Source organism: Mytilus californianus, unplaced genomic scaffold (assembly GCF_021869535.1).
Source record: "Mytilus californianus isolate M0D057914Y unplaced genomic scaffold, xbMytCali1.0.p SCAF_8, whole genome shotgun sequence".
Taxonomy (NCBI): domain Eukaryota; kingdom Metazoa; phylum Mollusca; class Bivalvia; order Mytilida; family Mytilidae; genus Mytilus; species Mytilus californianus.
The window spans coordinates 85897811-85924084 of record NW_026262734.1 but is presented as its reverse complement, the minus strand read 5'-3'; the positions used below and the strand labels follow the sequence as shown (position 1 = coordinate 85924084).

At 31.7% G+C, this 26274-nt stretch overlaps 1 protein-coding gene across 1 annotated transcript in view; it reads left to right on the top strand.

Moving 5' to 3' along the window:
- Positions 1 to 26274, top strand: part of LOC127712878 (ankyrin-1-like) — a 159018-nt gene that overhangs the window by 3291 nt on the left and 129453 nt on the right. The window contains exon 3 of the mRNA XM_052219481.1: positions 559 to 660. Within this exon, the coding sequence (XP_052075441.1) occupies positions 559 to 660 (102 nt within the window). The remainder of the gene's footprint in view (positions 1 to 558; positions 661 to 26274) is intronic.

Sequence of the window (26274 nt, the reverse complement as noted above, 5' to 3'; positions counted from 1 at the left end):
AAATCTAAAAGACAGGAAGGAATAGATACCTGAATAAGTAAAGATTTATATTGTTAAATGAGAACTAATACAGATGAACGTTATATGAATTAACATTGTTACGGACGAGTTTTCAATGCAAGCAAATAATATATGTTAATACTCAATGTTCCTTGGAGTTTGGTATTTTTGTTATTTTACTTTTTAATAAGTGTAAAATTGTCATGATGAGTGTAAATAAAGATAAATTAACTCGATGTGTATAGACATCACCGGTCAGTTGTAAAGCGAGAGGTTTAGTATTCAATTTTCCTTTTTTTTAGAAGAAAAAAAAACCAAACCCAGATATATGTTGACAACGTAAACATTAATGACATGACATGGTTACGTATCTAAGCAATTAACATAGTGCCATTGGCAGATTCAGAGGCATTTGTGATTGATAAATATGTCTCTAAATTCCTACCTTATATTGCTGACAAGCGATATTTGTTGTCATAGTCCAATTATTTATATAAAGTCGTTCATTTCATATACTGTTATATAATTACAATGAAAGTTTCAACCTTACTATTTCAGGACGGTGACACTCCCTTACACTTTGCTGCTCGATATGGATCAGATGATATAGTCCAACTGCTACTAAAAAGAACAGATGTAGATCCAAATAAAAGAAATAAGGTAAAGAATATAGTTCTAACCAGGATTGTTAACCTAGGTACATCGGACTACACAACTGCACAAATCAATGTAAACACAATGTTGCTAAAATGTGTACATATCTTTGCAATATACTTAAATATTCGTTTTTTTATCTTATTGACACTCATATTGGAAAAAGTGGATTTATTAACTTTTTATACATTGTGACTTGTATGGAGAGTTGTCTATTTGGCACTCATAACACATCTTCTTTTTTATATTGAAAAGAACTATAGAAAGTTAATAAGTTAAACATCCGTTTCTTTGTTTTTCGTTTATTTCGTTTGTTATTTCCCTAGATGAAGGTATAATATTTTCTCATTCGCGAAACCAATTTGTGACTAGCATGTCTCTATTGCTATGTTAGATACAAAGAATATATTTGTAAAAATAAAGTATATTCAGTTGTAAGTCATCTATATTACTAAATGAATAGAGTTGAAATTGGGTGTCGCGTTTTCTTCTTTCACATAAAATCCACGAATATAGTTTTATATCACAAAGGGGTAATGAGCAGCGTAGTTTAATATGTGTTCATTTCAAGATCTTTTGGGGGGTATCTGGGGTTAAAATCGGAAAAAGGTCAGTTCTGATTGACCGTCTTTCACGACGGTCGGCTCTGAAATTTACGTGCCGTCATCATTTCCGTCATTGCACGTCTGCCCGGGAAAATTAAATTTTATTTCGTAACAGATACGGTAAATATTGTACTTACACTGAAACACTTTGTGATTCCCTTGACGCTCTCAGCAATTTAACAACAGATTTTTACACGTCAAGAGCTTTCCTTCCGGGGAACTGCATCAATTCAACATGAAAAGGTTGGGGGAATTACTTCAGTTTTCGGTTAAAATGGGTACCGAAGTGCGGCTGGAATGTGACCCACCCCCATTCATATATTAATGCATAAAATAGCGGAAAATAGCGATAAACATATAACAAATTGTATTTTAACTTCGAGTATTTGCATCGGCTACATCTGATCTCATAGCGGTCACGTTGTCTTCTTTGCAAAAAAAATTTGGATTATCAAAAAGGACGTTTTAAAAAAGTACTTGTACATATAATGTATTTATTTCTCTTATAATGTATTAACTGCAGCAAACGTGTCCTTTCCATGACTATCAAAAGCTATTTGAATATATCTGTCCAATCTCTTTATCACAACCCAAACGTATACCCCATTATTTTGTAACCCTGTGAATCTATATTAGTTGTATTGAGTTAGTGAATACATATCCTGTGAAACTGTGCTATTTGTTTTTTTGGTCGTTTATCGTTTCCCATGGCGTTGTCAATTTGTCTTCGACTAATGAGTTTAAATATCCATTTGGTATATCCCACCTATTTTTGACTTAACACAAAGGATTCATGACTTAACTCTTATTATGTTTTTTTCGTTGTTAGTTAAATAGTTTCCTGTACATATCTACAGATAGGATCAGTCCCACCTGTACAAAGGTTAACTTGGAGCAGACTTTCTGACAGCTTCCCAAGTTAACTTAATAAATTTAAAACAGACAAGCATGTTAACTTCATCGAGTCATACTGACTGTCCTCCTTTAACTCATAAATTTGATGTTTACCCCCGTGGTTGTATCTCATTGTCTTACGTAATACAATGTATGAGGCAAGGTAAAATCTTTACATTTGAACTGATATTAGCATAACGATGTTAAACTCGTTTGTAATATCTGCACAACCTATCTAGGACTTCGCATGTTGTCAATCCACTTTTAAACAATCCTACAAGTTTAGATTTAAAACTGGTGAGACGTTTTTCAAAGTAGAAAATAAGATTTGTTGGCCCTAATTGAGAGCGTTATAAACATAAAAAAAAAAGTATAACGAAAATATTGAAAACAATCGATAAAACAGTGTCCAGACGCACACAAGTACTATATCAGGGAAATCTTTATTTTTTCGGATTCAATTAGGCTAAAACAGAAACTTTCAAAGAAAAGATATACATGAATGAAATCCACTGGGATACAGAAAAAGTAACATGCCATACTAGTAAACTGAATAAACGAATACATGTACTTCCCCTAGCATTCTACTTAACATAGTACTTTGATTCAAACAATATCAAGTGAAATTTGGCGAACTTATTCTACAAAAACTAAATATGCAGCTTATGTAATTGAGAACGAGCAACAATTATCTATGTTATATTTACTGAAACTAAACAAACTTGTACATTTATGTATTTTTAATAGTTGTCTGTTAAGAAAGTGAAATATTGATGTAGTAAGTGTTAAATGAAAAAAATTTAGTTTAACAACATTAGTGAACTCTTTGTAATTCAAGTGGATTTTATGAATACAAATAACATATCTTACAGTTTTCGTTTGAAATGATTGTCTTTAAATTTTATTTTTCCTGTACACCATAGATGCAATACTATTTAGACTTCATATGTGGCTATATTGATATATTCAAAATTACAAAACGATGAGTGCTACATGTAGAGCAGGATCTGCTTATCCTTTCAGAGTACATGATATACCCCCAGTTTTTGGTGTGGTTCGTGCTGCTCAGTCTTTTGTTATATATGTTGTGTGTTGTGAGGTATTGTTTTTTTTTTTTTTTTGTCTTTTTCATTTTAGGCATGTGAGTTTGAATGACCCTTTGGTATCCTTCGCCTCTCTGTAACATATTTAACAGTTATTTGTTGAAATGAATGTCGTTATATTTCATTCTTCCTGTACACCATTGATTCGATACTATTTAGAATTTATATTATAGCTATATTTATATATTCTAAATAACATTTCATTGATTTCTTTTAAAACAATTACCGTTACCTTGAGGATACTTTAAATATGAATAATTTTTCTTATTTTACTGCAGACGTTTTAACCAATGGAGCTTACATTAAATAAATCTTATACAGACATCAATAATTGTCTTTTTGGATCTTCTAAAGTGTATTAATGTACCACCATATTAATATCTTTAAATTTTATGTTATTTTTTATGAATAAAAACATTACTAAATATATATTGTTATATATGTAGTATGCGTACTCATAATGCTACATCCTATCGATACTGTTGCCTTATATTTTGTCATTGCATCAGGTTGTGCATTTTTCATACTGTTTATGATGTCTTTACACTAAATCCGTTAGATGTGTACCAATTGATACTTTAATATGGGAAAACAAGAGTTATGTATTAGTTGTTATTATAGGATTAAACACATTTTTTCTAGAGGTTATTGATGTGTAAATCGGGGCGAATAACTCACAAACTGAATAAAAGTCCGAAGGACTTTTATGTTAAGTTTGTGAGTAAGAGCCCCGGTTTACACATCAATAATCGCTAGAAAAAATGTGCTTAATCCTTTTAATTCTAAAGCCAAATATTCGCGATTTTTAATGAATATTTTGTTTGTTTAATGGCTACCAGAGACTTATTATATGTCTGTGTGGCCACTATATTTACAATCAAATGCACAATTGACAGGTCGTAACTAAGGAGTTAGTCGCCATATTGACTTTCTAAAATCCATAAATGTTTTATAAATGCAACAAAATCTAAAATGAAATATTACCTACCTCAAAAACTTCATTTTAATGAGATATTATCCGACTTTGAAGCGTACAAGTAACGAAATAATCATTCTCTTGAAAGCTTTCATTCGTATGACGTCGTGTTTTGCTATGACGTAAATTCGCTAAAGCATTCATGAAATTTCGCGAAATTTTATTTAAATTTTAATTTTATACTTTTTTTAAAGCTTTAATGCATTATTTCTTTTTTGTTGTATATATGCATTAGAAAAGAAACAACTGTTATGTATTTGTTTTTTTAATCTCAATTTGCTAAAAATCCCTGGATACCTGCATGCATGTGTATCACGCATGAATATATCACAGTGAAGGTTACGAAAGTAGTTTCGGAATCATGGTTTATCGAAGTGTGAATCAAGGGGAAAATTTATAATTGACCAATCCAATTCAAGTATTTATAGAACTATTGGTATTTAACTACCTTTCAGTAACTGTAACAGTTCTTTGTGTCTATTGTTATTGTGTTTATGATAGTTGGTTTATTTGTGCTTTGTATCGATTTAGTGAGGTAACCCATTTGCAACGGATTTTTTTAGTTTGTTTTTATGTTGTATGCTTGTGTTTGTTAGCCTGCACCATGTATGTCCTTGTTGGCTCTCTTACACTAGTTGCAGCTTTTCGGACTTCCATTACGTTTAGACCTATTGAGTCCCAAAGAAGTTGTGTGGGTCCTGCAATATTAACATTGAGGTTCAGAAACCTTAATAATGATACATGATATGCTTCACGTTTAATGAAATTGAGAATGGAAATGGGAAATTTGTGTCAAAAAGACAACAACCCGACCAAACAGCAGAAAACTTAGTCTCTAATGTGTTGTGGTGTGACACCACTGTTCCAGGTTATGAGAGTGTTGAGCGCTCACAAACATGATCAGCTCGCCACATACTTTTTTTGTCTGTTCCAAGTGAGGAGTCTGTTATCCAGAGGTTGTCTTTGGTTCATGTCTGTCATATTTGTTTTTTTTTAATTTTCATTGTATACAATAGGCTGTTAGTTTTCTCATCTAAATTGATATACAAGTTCGTGTCGAGGTCTTTATAGCTGACTATACCGTATCATTTTGTTCTCATTGTTAAAGGCCTGACGGTGACCTATAATTGCGTTTATATTCATCATATGAAATCTGATGAATAGTTGTTTCAGTGGTGATATAGTAGTAAGACATGTCCAATACCTCAGTCAGTTGACAAACAACATAATACAATTTGATATATACAGCACTGTTCAAATACCTGCCGTCAATCAATTATAAAATGTGTTGTAACATATACAATTGCCTTTATACAAGCTTGCAGAACAACATACACTTGATAATTTAAACAAAAAACAGGTTTAACAGTAAGTAGTATGCAAAATGTTCAGAGACCACAATCCTATCTCAGTTTTATTTTCCAAAAAATGTAGTTCCTTTACATTGCAAAGTATTTTTATTTATCTGTTTTCTTCTTCTTTGACTTGTCTTTGAATATTCAATATTTGTGTGTATGGAATGGAGGAAAAGACCTCCAATATACAGTCAAAAATGTTTTTTTAAAGCAGAAATGGGTAGTCGTGTGAAAAATGTGCAATTTCTTTTTTTCGGCAGCTATTTTGCTTTATAAATATCGGTAGTCTGATGTGCGGTGCTGCCATGAGAGAAAGAGCTAGTATACTTTATAATGTCTTTATTTATTTCAGGATACCAATTAAACTGTATGTACACCAAATGTTGTCAGAAGCGCAGGTGTTTTTTCATGAAATAATGATGGTCCCTACATGTATCCACTTGATTAATCATAATGAAATATTTGAAAAAAAAATTTTGTAATCTTTTACTATTCAGAAAATTAATAGATATTCATAATAATTAAAAGCCACATGGCCGTTTTTGGTTAATTTTTTTGATACATTTTCCCTATCTGAACACAACTTGATGTTCTTTTATTTCTATTTGTTTTGTTCACACATCGTTGTCAATATAATGGAAATTTATGCGACTGTCATACAAGTGAGAGGTTTACCTAGCTATAAAACCAGCTTAAATCCACCATTTTCTACATAAGAAAATGCCTGTACCAAGTCAGGAATATGACAGTTGTTATCCATTTGTTTGATGTGTTTGAGCTTTTGATTTTGCCATTAGATTGCGGACTTTCCGTTTTGGATTTTCCTAGGAGTTTGGTAATTTTTTTGTTTTACTTTTTATATAAACAACACATAGCTGAAAGAGTGATGGAGCAGTTTGTTATCCCGAGGAAACATTGTCAACTGAGGTGAAGCCGAGGTTGACAATATTTTTTCGAGGGGTACCAATGCGACCAAGTATGAGAGCTTTCTGACAAAGGTTTTCAGAGGGGTTGCTTGTGATACGATTGTTATTTCATGGTCAAAGTCCCATAACTCCAATAAAATGGTCAAATTAAAATGATTCTACAGCATGGTCAATTTCATATAGTAGCAAATAATTATTGAAAGCTTTCTGTCAAATGGTGTCAGATGAGTTGCGTTCACAACATCTCAGTATTTTAATACTAAAAAATGGTCAAATCCACAACTCCTTTAAAAATAGCTAAATCTAAATCACGATATAGTATGATCAAGTAAATACGACGACAAATCATCCTTTTAAGTATGCAAGCTTTCTGTCAAACGATCTAACAGGTAGACACAATCATTACTGAATGCCAGTTCTAATATATATAAAAGCCAATTTCATAGGCATTACAATATCCTTTTCCTCTCGACAGAATGTATAATAATGTTTTGTTGCATTTACCTTCTTGCAACGGTATCATATAGTTATTCAAGCTTTTGTTCCATTATTTCAATCTTTTAGTCGTTCATTATTTCTTTCATGTGTACATTAATTTGCTTGTGTATGGTCCAGCAAAAGATTTTTTAGGGTGGTACATATCTCTACAGGAATATAACTCTGTAAAAATCAGCTGAACGTTTTAATCACGTTTTTTTGTTAAGGAAATATTAAGCTTCTCAATGGCCAACATTAGTGTTTGTCAAACTGCTATATATCCGATGAAGTTTTTCAGATAAAGTATGTTGTTCAAGATTTTTGGATATTATTATTTGTGTCAAACGGTCAACGTAAATATTTTGTCAAAATTTTATGAAAATTAAACGAGCCAAATTAATTTTATTCAAGGTGTTTGGTACCACCTTAATGTTTTCATACTAGCATAACTATATAAGTTCCTCCCTTCCAAAATATTAATCAGAAACAATTAAAGATCTGCAATTAAAACCTAGTTCTCAAAATCACGTGACCATATCTGTGAGGAGAAAGCCTCGGAGTAAAAAAGGTATATAATTTAGCAGTAACATATCTTTTTTCTACTTAAATGTGTAAGTTTCCTGAATATATTTTAGAGCATACGATACAGTTTCGATCCCACAGTGAATTTTTTCACCTTAGCAATTCCAGTATGAAATAAAAATTATACCTTCATGTGCTACTTTAAGAGATAAATTGGTTAAGAATTTTAGACATTTACTAAAAATTTCGTTTTTTTCTTACATTTCTATTCTTTGGATAGACATTCCGAACTTTTGTGTTTCAAAGGATAGACACAAGCGTCGTTTTGTAAAAACATTTGGTATTTCTTCTTTACTTCTCTAAATTTGTATAACAATTCTTTGGACATGAGTAATTTATCTCAACGTTTCATGATTTTAGAAAAAAAACGACATGTTTTGCTGTATATCTACTTAGTTTTAAAAAAAGTCACCGTTGACTTTTTCCTAAAAATTTGTACAAATAATCTTCATACGTAATCAAACATAATGTCATTTTAAAACAGAGGGATCCATAAACTCGTTTTCAAGTTAAATCAGTTTGAATGATAAAAGTCAGTCGAAAATTGCATCTTTTTCCGATATGTCACAGTTTGACGTCGCAAAAATAATATTTTACGTTAGCAACGTCATTGAAAATACTTAGCTATGACGTCACGCACATATTAAAGTAACAGTCATTTAGAAAAAAAAAAAAAAAAAAAACCAGAATGGACGCAAGACAATTTTTTTTATTATGACAATCTACGAAAAGGATCTTCTGAGGCCAAAACAAAGACCATGAGCATTGTCTTTAATCAATTGATGTAAATTCAATTCATTGTCCTGTAAATTATCGATTTTTTATTGGTCTGCTTGAGAGGGTGACATTCAAAAAATAATCTCCCGCTGAGCCATGGGATAGAGTAAATTATCTCCCTCGTATCATCCAATCAAAATCTGGCATTTTGACGCAAAGTATAATAAGTACTATTATCAGTTACTGTAATGTTCAAATATCTTATAATGGACATCATTAAACCATCCCATTTAGTTACGTAACCGACGTACATGTATTGCTTCTGTTTGCGGATGTGTATGAACTCAATCAAGATTTTATTCAATTACTTACATACTCCTCAAGATCATCTATCCCATCCAACTTGTAATAAAGGACACAACAGATACAGTTAAGTCTGCCTCATATCTTGACTTACATCTAGAAGATGACAATGAGGGTCGGTTGAAAACATTACGACAAAAGAGATGATTTCAGCTTCCCAGTTGTGAATTTCCATTTCTATGTAGCAACATTCCAGCAGCACCTGCATACGGGGATTATATCTCCCAGTTGATACGATATTCCAGGGCTTGAGTTTCTGATAATGATTTCATTGATAGAGGGTTGTTGTTCACAAGAAAGCTATTAAACCAAGAAATCCAAGTGGTGAAGTTGAAATCATCCCTTCGTAAGTTTTAAGGACGCCATCACGAGTTGGTTGACCGTTGTGGAATATCCGTTTCACAGATGATAACCAATATGTTCCTAATGTCGTAACTACAATCCCCTCTATCTGAATGTGACCAACCAAATTAGACTTTTTACCGGGTTTGTACTAACATGCGCAATACGACGGATGTCACATGTGGAGCAGAATTTGCTTACCCTACCGGAGCACCTGAGATCATCCCCAGTTTTTTGGTGGGGTTCGAGTTACTTAGTCTTTTGTTTTGTATGTTGAGGTTTGTGTACTATTGTTTGTCTGTTGTTCTTTTTCTTTTTTAGCAATGGCGTTGTCTGTTTATTTTCGACTTATGAGTTTGAATGTCCCTCTGATATCTTTCGCCTCTCTTTCAAGACAATTCAATTCACTGTAGTATTAAACGTGCATTAGATATTTATAACGTATTGTTGCCAGAATTGTGATAATTAAACGAATCCTACACAAACAGTGGGTGGCAAGGAACCTAGGATATAGATACGCTGTCGCCATTATATATTAAGGTGACACTAGAGTACATATGTACTAATCTCGTAAAACGATTATTTATACCGTGTATAAAAGGACACATGTCAACTTATGGGAAACGCATGTGTTTGACATGCTGACTTATAACATGAATTAAGTCAATAACTTTCAGATCCCGCAATAAAATTCAACAAGCAAATCAAATATGAGTTGCTCTGTTTTATAAATTTAAGTAATAGGCATTGCTGAACGCAATAACGGCACTGCACATGTTACGTTCGTTTAAAGTCAAGGAATATGACAATTAATATCCATTTGTTTGATGCGTTTGAGCTTTGATTTTGCCATTTGATTAGGACCTTTCCGTTTTCAATTTTCCTCGGATTCGGTATTTTAGTTATTTAACTTTTTTTAAACTTTAACTAGCAAATGACGTTTCAAAGTGAAAGAAATAGTTAGAAACATTTAGTATCCAAGTATATGGAAATCTTCTACTTTTGTTTTTAATTTGAAGTTCATATGACTTTAACGTTAGAATATTGTAATTCAAGGATTTTCTTATCAAAGAAAATCCCCCCAAAAAAGGTTCCCGAATGTGTTTTTTAGCTTGTCAAATATTTGCGATTCCTTGTAAAATCGCGAAACTCAAAGTATGGCAATATTTTGTATTATCAGTTTACAATGAGAATGTAAAAAGGAGGGTGTATTATTTAACGTTTTATTCATGAACAATGACTATAATAAATTTCAATTACCCAATACGTAACCAAATCTCTCAAACCTATATTCAAGAATATCGTATTCAAACTCAGAATTCAACCAATTAAATAATTTGATTCGATGTTTCGAGCACACATTTTGTACTCCGAGTACTGAGTGAAGTTTTATGACTGAGAACCTTTGTGTATGTACATGTTTACCAGAGGAGGTACGACACTCTGCGTATGACACTCTTATTTATATATGATGCTATAGATAGGTCGAAGTCATGTAATGTCATTAGTTAGTAACAAGCAATTCTTGGGGTAAATATTTCTTCGACATTGAAGGGCGAGATTTTGTTTGTATTTGGCATTTTCCGGGGATAATTTTGTATTTATTTGACGTGGATATTAATTCCATTGTAGAAACTACTGTCTTGTTTATCTTGATATGACTGAACTGACGGAACTGTCAGTTGTCACTACTAGTGGTGGTTTCTAGCAAGACTTTCCATTTTTCAAAATTCTGACAAAAGTTGCATGATGAAAGTGATATTATAAATATTTGCCATAACTAGAACATAAAATAGAATCTCTGTGCTTCCTTGTCAATTTGCAAAAAGGTATTCCGTAGCATTTCAAAGCAATCGTTCTCTGAAAGCTGACTTCAAATTTAGATTTAAAAGAGATAACTTGTGAACATCCATATTACGACGATATAACACTCAAGAATGGCCTATTGTTTTTTGAATTTGCAGCAGCATTGTAAAAATTTACGTAATTAATGGGAACAATGAAACCATTCTTTTTCAGAACGATGATACTCTTTTTCACGCTGCTGTTCGTGGAGGAAATGTCGAAGTTGTCAAATTGTTATTTGAAAGAACAAGTATAGATTGTACTAAAACAAATCAGGTATGAGGTGTAATATTTTCCATAATTGCAATCCTCTATCAGCTGTTATTTCAATTAAAACGCCTAAAAAGTTTAATCTTAACTTTCAAATAAGGTTGTCAACATTCTATATATCTAAGTTGTTTGAGATGTCTTTTTTTTTAATTGAATAAATATGTGAAGTTAGGTTCATGGGGGAGGGGAGTGGGGTAGGGGGTCTTAATTATAGATTTTTAAAATAATTTGCCAAAAGTTTATATCAAGAATTTTTTTATTTTATTTAATTAAATAAACCAGGTTTTGATAACAAGATTATTATCATGAAAAATTTGTGCAAAATGGTAAGATTTTGTATAGATTCTACAAAGACAGACTAGTTTTTTTGGAGGGAGGAAAACAATCTAAACAATAAAGTATTAAGATAAGATATGAAAAGAAAGCTCTTCTAATATGTTTTGAGAAAATAAAAATAACAAGTGAAAGACTCGTTTTCATGCTACAAAATAAAATCGGTAAATTAGTACACATTTCTTTATAAAATTCAGATTGTCTGAGTAATCTTTCATTAAATGTCAAAGTTGGAAAAAAAAAATGAATTCTACAAAAAATGAGTTATATTTTAAACAAAGTCGAAAACAAATATATAAAACGCATAATTGTAATTATATAGGTAAACTTCTTAAAATGATTTACACTCCTCTCTGAATATGGATATTATCTTTCTATACTGGGACACATAATTAATTTATTTCACTAAGCAGTGCACTTGGCTTTACGAACAAAAATAATTTTAGTACGATTATCGTATTCAGACACAAAAGTCAAAATACTAGATTTGGTGTTTTGTGTATACATTTTGTACTCCAAGTACTGAGTGAAGTTTTCTGAATGAAAGCCTTGGTGTTTGGACATGTATACTAGAGGAGGGTCTACATTGTGAAAACGATACGCTGAATTGTCTTATGTTATAGATCGGTTTCAGTAATGTTATATCATTAATTATAAGCAATTCGTTGGGTGAACATTACCTGGACATTTAAAGGACGCAATTTTGTTTGTATATGACATTTCCCGGGGATAGTTTTGTACTTATTTGACTTGAATATTCATTAAATGGTCGAACCTTCTGTATTGTTTACATTGACATGACTGAACCGACTGAACTATCCGTTGTCACTATCGATCGGAACCACGTCTGAAAATCTGAAAAAGGCCGATGGTTTTTCTCTTTATGTAAACACAATCGATTAGAACTTCTGTGCTTACTTGTCAATTTGGCAAAATGGTATTCCGTAGCATTTCAAAGCAATCATCCTTTGAAAGCTGACTTCAAATTTTAATGTAAAAAAGATAACGTGTAAACATCCATATTACGACTATATTTCATTCAAGAATGACCTATTTTTTTTTATATGAGGTTTAATAATTTCCAGAATTGCAATCCTCTATCAGTTGTTTTTCAATTAAAAGGTCTGAAAATCTTTGATCTAAGCTTTCAAATACAGTTGTCAAACATTATATGTATACTAACCTTCCTATATACTACAATATACAAAAGGATGCAAGAGGAGAATGAACCTTTGCTTCAGAACAAAAGAAATGATGACGTGAGCATATCGGGTCAACGTGTCTGTTTCTTTAAGTTCTTTGAGATGTCAATTTGTTACTTGAATAAATATATAAATTACGGTTGATCGGGGGTGGGGGTCTAAATTAAAATTGATAGATTTTTTTAATAATTTGCCAAACATTTATATCAAGATTTTCTTTTAATTTTAAAATAAAAAGTTTGGATGACGAGAATATTTTCAAATAAAGTTTCCGCGAAATTGTCAGACGTTGTATATATCATACACGACAAGACCAGTTTATTTTTTTGGAAGAAGGAAAAAAACTAAACGATAAAATATTAAGATAAGATAAGAACTGAAAGCTCTTCTAATATGTTTTGAGAATATAAAGATAACAAACATCATAATACAAAATAAAATAGGTTAATTAGTACACATTTCTTTATAAAATTCAGATAATATGAAACCTATAATGGTCTGCAGAACTACTAGACAATTGATATTTAACTCTTACATGTATAACCTTAACGATGTAAATTCACTTGTAATGTTTGAACATGATATCTAGCCGAGAGCATTGCATCAGTCTATTCAAACACAGTCCCACTTCTGCCAATCCAAAACTGGTTACACTTTTTTCAGAATAGCAAATTAGATCTGCTGCAACTCATTGAATGTGTTACAGTCAAACCTGGGTAAACTTGACCCTGAATAAACAAAATTCCTGTCTATTCCGGCCGAAAATTGAAGTCCCATTATTTCCCCTTTAAAATCTTTGTAAACATACTCTTGTAAACTGGACGCTGTGTATTCCGAACTCCAGTCTAATTATGCAGTCCCAATACTCTTAATTACATTAATAATTACCTGTCAAAACCGGTTTGTTACATTAATTTAACATGATAACAGTATTGATCGATATGCAATCAAAACATAATTGTTTATACAAGATAGTTTTTCATGATAATCAATTAACAAGCTGTTAATCTTGAACCCACAGTAGACTCATTGAGCTTTATTATTGAAGCAGTATTAAGTTTTAATAAAAATAAACTAAAAAAAGCCGAATATACTGTATCTCAGATAGAACTTACCTTGTAACTTTGATAAATTTTCAAATCGCGGAGTAAGAAATTTACACCGTGTTTTCAAAATGCTGGGTTCCCTGTTCTGAACCCCGAAACAAATGACCCTGATAATGAAGAAGACCTGGATGACGACATTTCATTGTCGAGTTTATGGGTTTCGTACATTGTGCGACAATATTTCGATCATGATGAAATTTCGTTTGATAAAATTCTTGCTTTTTAATTGGCAATACCAACGTAGGAAATGAACGACGGAAGTAAAACGAAACTCTCGTCGAACAATTCAAACAATGCGAGAATTTTGATGAAAATGAAAAGAAGAACTTAAAATGAAACTGAAACTGACGAGTCGGAGAATGATGTTACCGAGGTCAATTTGACATACGAGGATATGTAAAAAAAAAAATCGGAAGGCAACCAATTTCTGCAATTTCTAAAGCCAATGAATGCAAAGACTCAAAACAATGATCATGCTTAGTTAAATAGTGAAAGGCGGGAACAATTGTAATGTTCATGTCACAATATTAATGTCTTCACACAAATCATGACATAACTTTTAATAAATAAATTATTACGGTATTTGTATCTATTAGTTTACAATTTAGAATCAAAGTTTCATGATTTTAGAAAAAAACATATATTTTTTGCTGTATATCTATTTAGTTTTAAAAAACAGTCACCGTTGAATTTTTCCTAACATTTTGTACAAATAATCTTCATACGTAATTAAACATTATGTCATTGTAAAGCAGAGGGATCCATAAACTCGTTTTTCAAGTTAAATCAGTTTGAATGATAAAAGTCAGTCGAAAATTGCATCTTTTTCCGATATGTCACAGTTTGACGTGGCAAAAATAATATTTTACGTAAGCAACGTCAATGAAAATACTTAACTATGACGTCACGCACATATTAAGGAAACAGTTAGTTGGAAAGAAAAAAAAAACACAAAAAAAAAACAGAATGGACGCAAGACAATTTCTTTTTTATTATGACAGTCTACAAAAAGGTTTTTCTGAGGCCAAAACAAAGACCATGAGCATTGTCTTTAATCAATTGATGTAAATTCAATTCATTGTCCTGTAAATTATCGATTTTTGATTGGTCTGCTTGAGAGGGTGACATTCAAAAAATTATCTCCGGCTGAGCCATGGGATAGAGTAAATTATCTCCCTCGTATTATCCCATCAAAATCTGGCATTTTGACGCAAAGTATAATAAGTACTGTTATCAGTTACTGAAATGTTCAAATATCTTATAATGGACAACATTAAACCATCCCATTTAGTTACGTAACCGACGTAAATCTATTGCTTCTGTTTGCGGATGTGTATGAACTCAATCAAGATTTTATTCAATTACTAAGATAATCCTTAAGATCATCTATCCCAACTAACTTGTGATAAAGGACACAACAGATACAGTTAAGTCTGCCTCATATCTTGACTTACATCTAGAAGATGACAATGAGGGTCGGTTGAAAACATTACGACAAAAGAGATGATTTCAGCTTCCCAGTTGTGAATTTCCATTTCTATGTAGCAACATTCCAGCAGCACCTGCATACGGGGTATATATCTCCCAGTTGATACGATATTCTAGGGTTTGAGTTTCTGATAATGATTTTATTGATAGAGGGTTGTTGTTCACAAGAAAGCTATTAAACCAAGAAATCCAAGTGGTGAAGTTGAAATCATCCCTTCGTAAGTTGTAAGGACGCAATCACAAGTTGGTTGACTGTTGTGGAATATCCGTTTCACAGATGATAACCGATTACCAATATGTTCCTAATGTCGTAACTACAATCAAATCCCCTTTATCTGAATGTGACCTACCAAATTAGACTGTTTACCGGGTTTGTACTAACATGAGCAAAACGACGGGTGCCACATGTGGAGCAGAATCTGCTTTACCCTACCGGAGCACCTGAGATCATCCCCAGTTTTTTTGTGGGGTTCGAGTTACTCAGTCTTTTATTTTGTATGTTGAGGTTTGTTTACTATTGTTTGTCTGTTGTTCTTTTTCTTTTTTAGCAATGGCGTTGTCTGTTTATTTTCGACTTATGAGTTTGAATGTCCCTCTGATATCTTTCGCCTCTCTTTCAAGACAATTCAATTCACTGTAGTATTAAACGTCTATTAGATATTTATAACGCATTGTTGCCAGAATTTTGATAATCAAACAAACCCTACACAAACAGTGTGTGGCAAGGAACCTAGGATATAGATACGCTGTCGTCATTATATATTAAGGTGACACTAGAGTACCTATGTACTAATCTCGTAAAACGATTATATATACCGTGTATAAAAGGACACATGTCAACTTATGGGAAACGCATGTGTTTGACATGCTGACTTATAACATGAATTAAGTCAATAACTTTCAGACCCCGCAATAAAATTCAACAAGCAAATCAAATATGAGTTGCTCTGTTTTATAAATTTAAGTAATATGCATTGCTGAACGCAATAACGGCAGTGCACATGTTACGTTCATTTAAAGTCAAAGAATATGACAGTTAATATCTATGTGTTTGATGCGTTTGAGCTTTTGATTTTGCCATTTGATTAGGGCCTTTTCGTTTTCAATTTTCCTCGGATTTCGGTATTTTTCGGTTAGATTTAACTTCATCAGAAACGCTTAAACCCAAACATTTGAAAGTCAAGGATGAATACATACCAGAATAAGTTAAATTGTTAAAAGAGAGAGATGACACGACCGGTGGATCAGAGTTTTCTATAACGCTTAAGTCATCATGCAACTTTAACGTTCAGCAAATTCTTGTACCAATATATGAATATATACTAAACATGATAAACTAAGTCATCTAAACACCTTTTAAACATGTAATACGAGCCCATAATATATAATCGATAGAAACAAAAACCATTCAGTGATTGTTGATCGCATACTTCAGTTTCTAATTAATCCTCGGGTTTGTTGCCGAAGTTTATCGAATTGTGACATTAAAAAGCAATTAAAAGAGTTCATAGAGCACGTGGAAAAAATTAGAGCGATATCATATTTATTTTATATATTCCATGCTTTTCCAATTCTTAATTTAACTTTGCCATAACTGTTGTTAAATGATTTAATTGTTCTACAAGAATCAACACACTATTTAACTTCCAGTAAACGTTTGTTTACATTCTTTTAATCACGAGTTTTCCCTTGCCATTACACTGTGCTGTTGTCGAGAGGTTGCGTGGTTAAGATCTCTGCATATGAAACAGGAATGGCGGAATAAAGTACGGGAAGACAATAACTCAAAAACTGTATATTTCGGAAGATGTTGATACGATTAAGGTTTTTTTATTAAAAGGTCCATGCACATTTTTTTTTAATAGTAAAACTAAGTCATTCAAGTATATGGAAATCTTCTACTATTTTTTTGTATTTGAAGTTCATATGACTTTAACGTTAAAAAGGAGGGTGTATCATTTAACGTTTTTTCCTGAACAATGACTATGTTAAATTTCAATTACCCAATACGTAACCAAATCTCTCAAACCTATATTCAAGAATATCGTATTCAAACCTCTCGTCGAACAATTCAAACAATTCAAACAATGCGAGAATTATGATGCAAATGAAAAGAAGAACTTAAAATAAAACTGAAACTGACGAGTCGGAGAATGATGTTACCGAGGTGGATTTGACATACGAGGATATGTAAAAAAAAATCGGGAGACAACTAATTTCTGAAGTTTCTAAAGCCAAAGAATGCAAAGACTCAAAACAATGATCATGCTTAGTTAAATGGTGAAAGGCAGGAACACTTATTATGTTCATGTGACAATGTCTTCACACAAATCATGACATAACTTTTAATATATAGATTATCACGGTATTTGTATTTATTAGTTTACAATTTAGAATGAGACAGAACTTTTACATGCAAGATATCTGACGTCACTAGTCAATAACTGCCTGTCAAAACGGAAACCTGAATAAACCGACCCACTGTCCAAATTGGTCCTTTTTCACAGTCCCATAGCCGGCCGGATTATACAGGTTTTACTGTAATAAAATGATAAAAATAGAACACGAAAACATTGAATGCGTATAATGAAAAATGGTCTAGACGTACACAAATTATAAGGATCATTTTATCTATCCGGGAATAAAGGGCTAAAATGAAAAACAAATAAATTTTAAAGAGAAAAAAACAGGATATATAGAAAACTACAAAGAATAATTATAGTAAGTTAAAATAATAAGAATCGATGTTGGTCAACTGGGGCGAAACATAAAAAATCACCAAATGCATGTTAAACAGTAAAAACTGCACATCTCTTATTTCTTTAGAGCTACACAACACTTTTGTTGGTGATGATTATTAATTTGTATTTTGACACCAGTGTGCGAAAAATCATAGATACATATTCCTTTTTTTTTGTAAAGAAACATTTGTCTTTGTGGCGAACAACACTGATTATTGTGGATTCATTTATTTTTCTCGGGTATCAATATTCGTAAATTGAGGAAAGCTTGCATTTTCGTGGATATTTATTTTCGTGGTTTTGCCTATTTCTACAGACAAAGCCTATAGAAAATGCATTATTCGCTAAACATTTAAATTCGTGGTTCAACTGTACCTACGAAACCCACGAAAATTGGTATCCAGCAAATAATAATGAATCCACAGTAATACAACAATTACACTTAAATCAAAATCATAATATCAATGTACTTCTTGGATCGATAACATATTTGTTGTGTTAAGTGGATTGATATGTCATCAGACAATCGGTATCCCAATGGGAACCAATGAGAATTTCCGATTGTGACATTTCACTGAATATGGATTTTCATGGCGGGCGGCGTTTGTATAACAAGAAATGCTTACTCTACCCGACCCACCCGATCTAGCGCTATTTATATTTGATAAGATTCCCTCATTTTCTTGTTTTGTCTTGATACGAATGTTCTTAATGAATGTATGATATTTAACATCATTAACTGTTGTTTGCTTCCAACTTGAATTTATAATTATCACACACGGAAGCCTCATGAAGAATGCGATTTTCTTACAAATTTTAAATGCGAAATTTGCAATTTCTACGTATTACCGAGAATACAAAACAGTCAATAGATAACTGTCGACCGATAGATGAAAATTGTAAACAAATTGGATTCCGTCTACATTTACTTAACTTGTAAAAGATTTGAATTTAAAACCGATACTTGCAAGCTTTTATTGGGAAAATAATAAACTAAGTTATTAAAATTTTCTTGGATAATTATTGTCGATGTATTACATATGATAGACTATCTACTGAAAAGAGAAAAACAGATGCATAATTAGAATAATTTGATGAAGGTGAAAAACATTAAACCTCTGATATATTCATTGATGTCAATAATGTGTGTTGTCAACAATTGATCGACGTTATAGTAGAAGTGAGTAAAGGTCACGTTAAAACGTTATCTTACAGCATAAATCTGGTTAATTGTATGCCCTTTTGAAAGTTGGTCTCTTTTCTTTTCTATTCATGTTGACATAATGTAAAACTATAAAAGTGTGAATAAAGTTAACACGTGGATACTGATTTCCAGCACATGTTTCTAAATATTTGCTAAAGCTAATTATTTAAAAAAAAAACGCGATTTTTATTTGTTTATGGCATGCCAGTTTGTCCTATGTAATACTACCTATACGTAAAATATGTAAAACAATAGATACGGTTTTTAGAAGCACGTGTTCAAACAGTTTTCACGAAAAAAAATCCTTTTCTGTGGTTCCTTCTTAATCAAACCGCAAATTTCAAGATTTCAATCACAGAAATTCATTAGTTAAGGGAATGTTCAGCTACAGAAAGTTACTTTAATGACTTGGACGTTCATATGATAGGTCATTCATTGTTACAGTTTATTTGCTGAATATACATTCTATAAAACCTGATTTAAGGGGTTGAAATTTATTTTTTTTTATCTTTCACTCAATGCTTTGTATCCCCCCCCCCTCATATATTTCCCCAGGTATGCTATATTCTTCCAATTAAACCTCTTTTTAAAAATACTTTTAACAAGGTACATGTGCAAAAGATAATGTATGACGTGAAAAGCCTACGTCATCAACGTTAAACAAAAATTGATACTTTGGTTAGGGGGGAAATTTGTAATTTCTATTCTTCGGTAGGGCTTTGGCTTTATCAATACTGGTGGTCATATGTGTGGTGTTCCCATGGGAGAAGATCTAGAAGGCTTTACAATTTTTTCTATTTTTTTTAGGATGACAATTGAATTTTTTGTACATCAAATGTCGTTAGAAGCGAAGGTTCCTTTTCAATAAAATAATGATGATCTCTAACCACTTGATTTATCATTAAGAAATAATTGAAGAAGTGACTTGATATCTTTTTATATTCAGATATTTATTTAGAATTATAAAATTAAAATACACAGGAGAGTTTCTGGTAACTTTTTAAGATACATTTGCTATATCTGAACACAACTCGTCCTTTTTTAATTTTCAGACTTCAAAGGGGAACGATAAGATTATATAAATTGCATTAAGTTTTTTAGATACATTTTATATTGTCAGTCACTGCAATGATAAGATACCTTTTAATGGGCACCATTAAATTATCCCAGATAGTAATTTCAACGAGGCTTTAGTACTGATTGCAGTTGTGAAAGTACTCGATCCAGTTTTTATTTATTTACTGTTTCCCTCTTGAAGCCAAATCTATATACTGAAGTATGCATAATATAAGAGATAAAGCCTGAAATGCCAGTCTTCAGGTGTATAATACAAACTCTGACAAAATAGTGGGTAAAAAGTTATCTCAGGAAAAGAAACTTAAACGACAATATTCTGCGGATGTTCTAATCTCGTAAATCGATTAGATATGCCTTGTTTGAAGGGATACACACGACTTGTGGGAAACGTATGTTTAAAATACATTGCTATCTTATAACATAAATCATGTCATTAATTTTCAGACCCTAAAATAAGATAATAGAAGCAAATGCTATGAATATCTCTGTTTCAGAAACATGAATGTTAACTTAACAAGCATTCGTTAGTGCAATTACTAAATAATCATATCAAATACTATAATTCACTTTTGTTCATCTCTTTGTCCGATGGACCACAATTAACGTTGAGGCAAATGTGAAATTCGTTTTAAAACAAAGGTTTACTAGAAAATGACGTTCCTATATCAAAATCAATAATATAAAGCAGTAAAGTATCCAAAAAATTGAAATAACAATTCAGGAACTTTCTAAGTACAAAGGCTTTTTCTGGGTTTATCGTCATCAAACACGCTACACGCTCAAAACCCTAAATCTAAAAGACAGGAAGAGATGAATACCTGAATACGTGAAGAGTTATATTGTTAAATGAGAACTAATACAGATGTACGTTACATGGACTAACATTATTTCGGACGATCTTTCTGTGCAAACAAATAATATATGTTAATACTCAATTGTCCTTGGAGTTTGGTATTTTTTTTATTTTACTTTTTAATAAGTGTAAAATCGTCATGATGAGTGTAAATAAAGATAATTAACTCAATGTGTATAGACATCAACGGTCAGTTGTAAAGCGACAGGTTTAGTATTCAATTTTCTTATTTTTTAGAAAAAAAAACCAAACCAAGATACATGTTGATAGGGACAACGTAAACATTAATGACATGACATGGTTACGTACCTAAGCAGTTAACATAGTGCCATTGGCAGATTAAGAGGCATTTGTGATTGATAAATATGTCTCTAAATTCCTACCTAATATTGCTGACTAGCGATATTTTTTGTAATAGTCCAATTCTTTTTATAAAGTCGTTCATTTCATATACTTTTATATAATTACAATGAAAGTTTCAACCTTTCTATTCAGGACGGTGACACTCCCTTACACTTTGCTGCTCGATACGGATCATATGATATAGTCCAACTGCTACTAAAAAGAACAGATGTAGATCCAAATAAAGAAAATAAGGTAAAGAATATAGTTCTAACCAGGATTGTTAACCTAGATACATCGGACTACACAACTGTCCAAATCAATGTAAACACAATGTTGCTAAAATGTGTACATATCTTTGCAATATACTTAAATATTCGTTTTTTATCTTATTGACACTCATATTGGAAAAGTGGATTTATTAACTTTTTATACAATGTGAATTGTATGGAGAGTTGTCTATTTGGCACTCATAACACATCTTCTTATTTATATTGAAAAGAACTATAGAAAGTTAATAAGTTAAACATCCGTTTCTTTGTTTTTTGTTGATTTCGTTTGTTATTTCCCTAAATGAAGGTATAATATTTTCTCATTCGCGAAACCAATTTGTGACTAGCATGTTTCTACTGCTATGTTAGATACCAAAAATATATTTGTAAAAATAAAGTGTATTCAGTTGTAAGTCATATACATATAACATTATCGCTAAACTCGAAATTTTACTGTGGTTAAAGTGATTTTAAAAGTCTATTTTGTTTGTACTTTCCTGCTTAGATTTTCAGAGTAATTATAATAGGTTTTAAAACATGAACCTTTATATGAAACTACATGTATATGTCCACTGTTTTGCCCTATGAACAGACATATTTATAAAAAATGACATATTAATCTCTAAAGGTATTCGAGGTCTTGTTGAAAGTATCTTCTGTTTTTTGTTATATCTCATTGGTTTATAATTGGCGTTTACCCACTACATAACAGTCTGTGTTTTTTTCATAAATCTGTCCACTGTAAATTGAAAAACTATGTCATTAAAAAAACACCACTAAATCAATTTCAGCAATGCATGTAAATACATTCTAACAGTTCCTATTATTATTATTGCTAATTTCTCAAATGTTCCTTTTATTTTTTCGTGGTAATTTTTCATATCACGCTATTCGAGTGAAATTAGATTTTCGCGGTCGAGTGAAAAGATAATGTATGACGTGATAAGCCTACGTCATTAACGTTAAACAGAAATTGATACTTTTGTTAGGGGGGAATTTGTAATTTCTATTCTTCAGTAGGGCTTTGACTTTATCAATACTGGTGGTCATATGTGTGGTGTTCCCATGAGAGAAGATCTAGTAGACTTTACTATTTTTCTATTTGTTTTAGGATCAGTGACAATTAAACTTTTTGTACATCAAATGTCGTTAGAAGCAAAGGTTTCTTTTCAATAAAATAATGATGGTCTCTAGCCACTTGATTTATCAATATGAAATAATTGAAGAGGTGACTTGATATCTTTTTATATTCAGATATTTGTTTAGAATTATAAAATTAAAATACACACGACCGTTTCTGGTTACTTGTTAAGATACATTTTCTATATCTAAACACAACTCGTTCTTTTTTTAATTTTCAGACTTCAAATAGGAACGATAAGATTAAATTGCATTCAGTTTTTTAGATAAATTTTCTATTGTCAGTCACTGCAATGCTAAGATACCTTTTGATGGGCACCATTAAATTATCCCAGATATTCATTTTACCGAGCCTTTAGTACTGATTGCAGTTGTGAAAGTACTCGATCCAGTTTTTATTTATTTACTGTTTCCTCCTGAAGCCAAATTTATATACTGTAGTATTAAACATGCATAATATAAGTGATAAAGCCTGAAATGTCAGACTTCAGGTGTACAATACAAACTCTGACAAAATAGTGGGTGAAAATCTATCTCAGGGAAAGAAACTTAAACGACAATATTCTGCGGATGTTCTCATCTCGTAAATCGATTAGATATGTCTTGTTTAAATGGATGCACACGACTTGTGGGGAACGTATGTTTGAAATACATCGCTATCTTATAAGATAAATCATGTCATTAACTTTCAGAACATAAAATAAGATAATAGAAGCAAATACTATGAATATATCTGTTTCAGAAACATAAGTGGGTACCTTAACGAGCATTCGTTACTGCAATTATTAGATAATTATATCAAATACTATAATTCACTTTTGTTCATCTCTTTGTCTGATGGACCACAATTAACGTTTAGGCAAATGTGAAGTTCGTTTCAAACAAAGGTTTACTAGCAAATGACGTTCCTATATAAATATCAATAATATTAAGCAGTAAAGTATCCAAAAAATTGAAATAACAATTTAGGAACTTTAAAAGTACAAAGCCTTTTTCTGGGTTTACCGTCCTCATACACGCTACACGCTCAAAACCCAAAATCTAAAAGACAGGAAGGAATAGATACCTGAATAAGTGAAGATTTATATTGTTAAATGAGAACTTATACAGATGAACGTTACATGAATTAACATTGTTACGGACGATTTTTCAATGCAAGCAAATAATATATGTTAATACTCAATGTTCCTTGGAGTTTGGTATTTTTGTTATTTTACTTTTTAATAAGTGTAAAATTGTCATGATGAGTGTAAATAAAGATAAATTAACTCGATGTGTATAGACATCACCGGTCAGTTGTAAAGCGAGAGGTTTAGTATTCAATTTTCTTATTTTTTAGAAGAAAAAAAAACCAAACCCAGATATATGTTGACAACGTAAACATTAATGACATGACAAGGTTACGTATCTAAGCAATTAACATAGTGCCATTGGCAGATTCAGAGGCATTTGTGATTGATAAATATGTCTCTAAATTCCTACCTAATATTGCTGACAAGCGATATTTGTTGTCATAGTCCAATTATTTTTATAAAGTCGTTCATTTCATATACTGTTATATAATTACAATGAAAGTTTCAACCTTACTATTTCAGGACGGTGACACTCCTTTACACTTTGCTGTTCGATATCGATCAGATGATATAGTCCAACTGCTACTAAAAAGAACAGTAGTAGATCCAAATAAAAGAAATAAGGTAAAGAATATAGTTCTAACCAGGATTGTTAACCTAGGTATATCGGACTACACAACTGTCCAAATCAATGTAAACACAATGTTGCTAAAATGTGTACATATCTTTGCAATATACTTAAATATTCGTTTTTTTATCTTATTGACACTCATATTGGAAAAAGTGGATTTATTAACTTTTTATACATTGTGATTTGTATGGAGAGTTGTCTATTTGGCACTCATAACACATCTTCTTATTTATATTGAAAAAAACTATAGAAAGTTAATAAGTTAAACATCCGTTTCTTTGTTTTTCGTTTATTTCGTTTGTTATTTCCCTAGATGAAGGTATAATATTTTCTCATTCGCGAAACCAATTTGTGACTAGCATGTCTCTATTGCTATGTTAGATACAAAGAATATATTTGTAAAAATAAAGTATATTCAGTTGTAAGTCATCTATATTACTAAATGAATAGAGTTGAAATTGGGTGTCGCGTTTTCTTCTTTCACATAAAATCCACGAATATAGTTTTATATCACAAAGGGGTAATGACCAGCGTAGTTTATTATGTGTTCATTTCAAGATCTTTTGGGGGGTATCTGGGGGTTAAAATCGGAAAAAGGTCAGTTCGGATTGACCGTCTTTCACGACGGTCGGCTCTGAAATTTACGTGCCGTCATCATTTCCGTCATTGCACGTCTGCCCGGCAAAATTAAATTTTATTTCGTAACAGATACGGTAAATATTGACCTTACACTGAAACACTTTGTGATTCCTTGACGCTCTCAGCAATTTAACAACAGATTTTTACACGTCAAGAGCTTTCCTTCCGGGGAACTGCATCAATTCAACATGAAAAGGTTGGGGGAATTACTTCAGTTTTCGGTTAAATTGGTACCGAAGTGCGGCTGGAATGTGACCCACCCCCATTCATATATTAATGCATAAAATAGCGGAAAATAGCGATAAACATATAACAAATTGTATTTTAACTTCGAGTATTTGCATCGGCTACATCTGATCTCATAGCGGTCACGTTGTCTTCTTTGTAAAAAATACAATTTGGATTATCAAAAAGGACGTTTTAAAAAAGTACTTGTACATATAATGTATTTATTTCTCTTATAATGTATTAACTGCAGCAAACGTGTCCTTTTCATGACTATCAAAAGCTATTTGAATATATCTGTCCAATCTCTTTATCACAACCCAAACGTATACCCCATTATTTTGTAACCCTGTGAATCTATATTAGTTGTATTGAGTTAGTGAATACATATCCTGTGAAACTGTGCTATTTTTTTTTGGTCGTTTATCGTTTCCCATGGCGTTGTCAATTTGTCTTCGACTAATGAGTTTAAATATCCATTTGGTATATCCCACCTATTTTTGACTTAACTCAAAGGATTCATGACTTAACTCTTATTATGTTTTTTCGTTGTTAGTTAAATAGTTTCCTGTACATATCTACAGATAGGATCAGTCCCACCTGTACAAAGGTTAACTTGGAGCAGACTTTCTGACAGCTTTCCAAGTTAACTTAATAAATTTTAAACAGACAAGCATGTTAACTTCATCGAGTCATACTGACTGTCCTCCTTTAACTCATAAATTTGATGTTTACCCCCGTGGTTGTATCTCATTGTCTTACGTGGTACAATGTATGAGGCAAGGTAAAATCTTTACATTTGAACTGATATTAGCATAACGATGTTAAACTCGTTTGTA